General features: G+C 46.5%; 1 protein-coding gene across 1 annotated transcript in view; it reads left to right on the forward strand.

Annotated features, from left to right (window-relative positions):
- Positions 1-5,093, forward strand: part of MYH9 (myosin heavy chain 9) — a 92,618-nt gene that overhangs the window by 66,677 nt on the left and 20,848 nt on the right. Inside the window, exons 17-20 of the mRNA XM_006025981.2 lie at positions 876-997; positions 1,471-1,540; positions 2,796-2,956; positions 4,469-4,577. Of these exons, the coding sequence (XP_006026043.1) occupies positions 876-997; positions 1,471-1,540; positions 2,796-2,956; positions 4,469-4,577 (462 nt within the window). The remainder of the gene's footprint in view (positions 1-875; positions 998-1,470; positions 1,541-2,795; positions 2,957-4,468; positions 4,578-5,093) is intronic.

Below are 5,093 nucleotides of genomic sequence, written 5' to 3' on the forward strand. Positions count from 1 at the left end.
CCAGTGATTGCACATGATGCACAACAGAAATAGCCTGATCACTGTTACTTTTGATAAGTGTCTCAAATCAATGATGTCTAATTAGTTCCCTCTGTTCTGCTCAAACACCAAAGCCCTGGCAGACGTTACACCAGTTAATCATGCCTTTAGTATTCCAGTCACACATTAGTACAGTTAATAGTCCACTAAAATGAGGAATAAGTCAGGAAGTTATTGCACAAAATATGTGTACTAACTTTGTAGCTGGCTCCCTTGTGCTTTTAAGTTGCACATGGGGCCAGGCATCAGCTGATGGGGCTTCCACCCTTTGGCTCTCAAGCATTCCTGAGGCTAGGGTGCCAATGAGCTGAATGTTGCTCCCAGCCTCAGGGCTCTGATAACCCCCTGAGGCTGGAAGCCCTAATCATCTGCTGCTTCCAGCTTTGAGAGTGCATCAGAGCCCTTGACCCTCTTGCACAATCCTGACCTTGATCCTGAGGCTGGTAGCCTCATTCAGCTGTGGCTCCCAGCCTCCGGGACACATTGAAGCCCTTGACTCTGATGTGCTTCCAAGGCTGAAGGCAAAGGTCAACTGACTTGGTGCAGGGTAAGCCTGGAATCATTATCTTGGGCAATATGGTGCTATTGAGATCTGATCCCCAGTCCCACAAATGTGCCTCTTGCCATGGTACTAAGATTAAACCCCAGATCTCTTTTAACTTTGAAGGTAGTTACTTACTAGCCTGCATAAGAAGGTTTAAGGGCATCCCTTATGTCTTCCCCTGACATGAATTCTGCACTGAATCAGTATACTGGGGGTCTTATGGAGATGGGGAGGGAGGGGAAATCTTGTAAAGCTTTCTGTGAAATTCCTAATTGATGCCTTCCCTCGCTAGGCTGGCAAACTGGATCCCCACTTAGTCCTGGATCAGCTGCGCTGCAATGGTGTGCTGGAAGGAATCCGTATCTGCCGCCAGGGCTTCCCAAACAGAGTCGTCTTCCAGGAGTTCAGGCAAAGGTAATGCTTTTGGAGCAAGGCTGAATGCCAGCCTCTTCGTTTTGCCAAGTTAAGTGCCTGCCCCGTAACTGCTTGCTTTTACTCCTAAATTGTCATCACTTTTAAAAGGCAGGGAACCTAGCTGTACATGGCTGTGACCTAGGATTTTCCCCCTGCCTCATTTTATAGGAAGGTTTTCCCAAAGGGTACATTCCATCCAGTGGATTTGGACTGCCTTGCTTCTCCCTTATAGCAGCTTTGAATATGGGAAATAGGCAGGTGGGATGGAACACAGACCTCATGCAGGACTGCTGCTTCACAGTCTGATACCACAAGGCACAACTGCTGCAACTTATAATTTATCATTTGCAAACCATGAATGCCCAATACATTCCTGCAGTGCTATGTTTGTCCTGTCTGATCCTGGCAGCAGGCTGGTGCAGTTTGCATGATACCTTGCAGACTGATCTAACACCTTTGCTCATCCCCCTCAGATATGAAATCCTGACTCCAAATTCAATTCCCAAAGGATTCATGGATGGAAAGCAGGCCTGCGTGCTGATGGTAAGCAACATCCTAACTTGCATTCTAGGGAAGTTGTAAGTGGCCCTTCCATAGGCTCATTATAGAAGCCGTAGTGCACGCTCTTAAGCTGGAATAGCAATGTCTAATTCAAGGTGGTCTGACATTAAAGCAGTTAGGGCCACATGTCCCACAGGCAACATAACATGGGGGGCAGCACTACAAGGGGCCATGCCTTTCCCCACCCCCCACCCAAACCGCATGTCCCACATATGTGTGTGGGTGGGTACCCTCCTTGCTATCCCATCCCCCCCACCCCAGCCCACCCCCTGCAGCTGTTCTCCTACTTCACTGAACCACGTGTGGACAGACATCCTCCCTCTGCATAGCATTCTACCCCACCTTCCGCTCTCTGAGGGTTCCCCTGTGGCACCACGCTGTATGGCCTCCTGGACTGCCAGCACCCTAGCACTGTGGGCTGTGCTGCCCTACCCCCTGGTGCATGGCTATGAAGCCAAGGAAGGGAGGGGGAGCCCAGAGATCCCACAACACTAGCGGCCAGGTCCTCATGTTAACCCCTGCCAGGCCACCAGTTGAACAGCCCCAGTCTAATCTAGTACAAGGGAAAGCTGCTGAAGATTATGGAAATCAAACCCCTCTGATTCTACGGGGCATTGGTTCTGGTCCAGTATCAAAGGAGGATTTTTCCTGCTACAAAGCTTAGACACAGGCATAGGGCACTTTGCAAGATGACAGCAATGCAGGTAGGACTGGATTGTTCAGTGAGGTTAAACTTGCCCATAATGCTTAGTAATTTGCCTTGAAGCCCATTTTTCTCTTTAGGTAGCCTGTGGTGACAGCCAGTTCTAATGCAGGCTCCAAGCAGTCTCTTCAGAAAAGCCCACTTTAGAGCAAAAGCACTGATGGGGTGCAGTTCAGACTAGTGAGGCAGAATTACCCTGAAGATACCCTTTCCACTGTCCCAAGCAGAATGTGACCAATTCATCATCGTTGGTGCTAGGCATCTGCACTGACCAGTTCCTTGGAGGGGAAAAAAGAAATTTCTTGGGACTCTTCCAGTAAGGTTAAGGAAGCTAGAAATGGTGATATGGGAGCAGTCAGTAGGTGTATCTACCCTTTTCAAGAAGGGAGAAGGTCAGCCCCAGTTGCATGCTCCCAAGAGCACACTTGTAGATTCAGGGGAAGGGATATGTTAGCTCTCTTAAGTTTCATGTGACATTTAGAGCAGTCCTCCTATTTCTAATATTGCATTCTCTTGTTCCCTCTCACACTTCAGATCAAGGCATTGGAGCTGGATCCAAACCTTTACCGGATTGGACAGAGTAAAGTATTTTTCAGAGCTGGAGTCCTTGCTCACCTGGAGGAAGAAAGAGATCTGAAGATCACAGATGTCATTATTGGGTTCCAAGCGTGCTGTAGAGGCTACCTGGCCAGAAAGTAAGGACCCTCTTCCATGATGCACAGCAGATACATGCATGCCCATTGACGACTGGCTCAAGTTTCAGCTAGAAATGGTTCCCTTTAGACTAACTCTCTTGTTAAGACTTGAGTTTGGAATACAGCAGCTAGTCCTTGTTTTAGGGTTCTTCAGATCTCACATACATCTTTAAAAAGAACCTGACACCAGGACAGAATTTCAGTACAGGCAGTCCTCAACTTGCAACGTTTCTAAATTGACACCCCATTTCAACTTTCTGACACCAGTTTTGACTTTACAACGCTTGACTCGATGCGATGCCATGCCAGCGAACAAGTTCGCTGTGTCACCCACCTCCCTGGAGAACATCTGTCCAAACTTCCTTGGACGCTTTCTTTAAGAAAGCAGACAAAATTCCAAAAAAAAACCTGCAGCCAAGACTCCTGAGAAGACTCCAGCCAAGAGCCCTTCAAAATATCCAAACAAGAGTCCTTCAAAAAGTCCAGTAAAGTCACTTCAAAGAAATCCTTCTAAATCAATATGATTGCTATTTACAATAGAAATACATTAATGTAGCTATATTACTCATCTACAGTTGATCGAGTACAAAATTCTGGGGTATTTTTGGTGAAAATAAGGTATTGGGCCTTGGTTCAGGAACCAATCCCCTATTTATTGTTTCTTATGAGAAAATGGGTTCCGAGTTGCAACGTTTCAACTTAATTGGTTCCTGAAAACCGCATCTTGTGTTGTAAGTCTGAGGACTGCCTGTATATTGACTGGCAAAATCTTGTCAGAGACTTCTTCAAGGACATATCTGTGCAAGTGTCTCCCATGTTGAGTTTGGAGGCAGTAAAACATACTTCTTTCTGCTGGATAGCTGAAGAGGCAAGCTACTTGCCTGACCAGCCACAGATTGTGGCTCATACAATGTAGAATACAGCATATTTCTGTAAACACAGTGGTTTTATTTGTTCTTTTTAGCCATCTCAAACTGGGCAGAGCAGCAAAGAGATTTTTCCAGTGAGATTGAAATGAGATAGAGGTAGTTGGCTGCATTAGTTTGAAGTTAAGCATAGGGCAGGGCAGGGTGGCACTTAGTCTCTCTGAATATGTTAATACATTAAGTTTTCATAGGTTATCATAGCATCTGATGCTATTGTACCATACTGTCAGATGCTATGATAGCTTACAAAAGATTCTGCCTCCCTCAGTAAGTTAATGGGCAAGATGCCACCCTGCTGTCTTCTGAAATAAGATGGTGTAGTGAGGCTGAGAGAAGAGGTGTTTCTCATTAGTAGAACTAGAGAATAAAGCTTTCTTGCTAGAAAAGAAACATGGTGAAGGAACACCAGTGTTGCCTGAGCAGCATCAAGATAAACAAGGCCTGAAATGGAGGAAGTCCATAGTTAGTTTAAAAGGACCATCTGGAAATGAAAGCTGGAGGTGCATGTCTGAGAACATGCTTGATGGCGACGTTTGTGTGGAACCTGAGGGTTTTGTCTGTTTTCTGACCCCTCTTTATTGCACAGGGCCTTTGCTAAACGTCAGCAACAGCTAACTGCAATGAAGGTACTTCAGAGGAACTGTGCTGCCTACCTGAAGCTACGCAACTGGCAGTGGTGGAGGCTGTTTACCAAGGTATGTCTTCTCCCCTGGCACTTCGGAAATGGATTGACAGCTGCAACCGCAGTACTTCGTGTGCAACAAGAGCAAACAAAACCCCTCTCTACAGAGCTCAGCAAGGTCACTGTTTCATACAACACTAGCGTGTTGTAGCTGAATACCATAAGCGGCGTTGATCAGGCTGAGGCATGTGGGTGCCCTTCTTTCCCCAGGTATTCTGTTACATGGGCATTTTGTATTGCGCAAAAGGCAAAAGTAAACCTCAGGTCATCTGAGCTCAGAAAAGCCCTGCCCTCCAGTGATGGCATCATCTTCCAAGATGAGGGCTGCTTGTTACATAGCTAGTTGGTGTTCTTGCTGCCCAAGAGCCTCATCATTTCTCCCCAAACCTGTGGAGCAAAGGGATTTATTGCATTCATATCCTTTTTATTAATTTGCTATTAGTCATGACATTAAGCTGAACAGAAGCAAAGTTAACCTTTGCTTCCCCTGCTATAACACGAGGACACCCCCCCCCCACCCCCCCACCTC

Source organism: Alligator sinensis, unplaced genomic scaffold, assembly GCF_000455745.1.
Source record: "Alligator sinensis unplaced genomic scaffold, ASM45574v1 scaffold215_3, whole genome shotgun sequence".
Lineage (NCBI taxonomy): Eukaryota > Metazoa > Chordata > Crocodylia > Alligatoridae > Alligator > Alligator sinensis.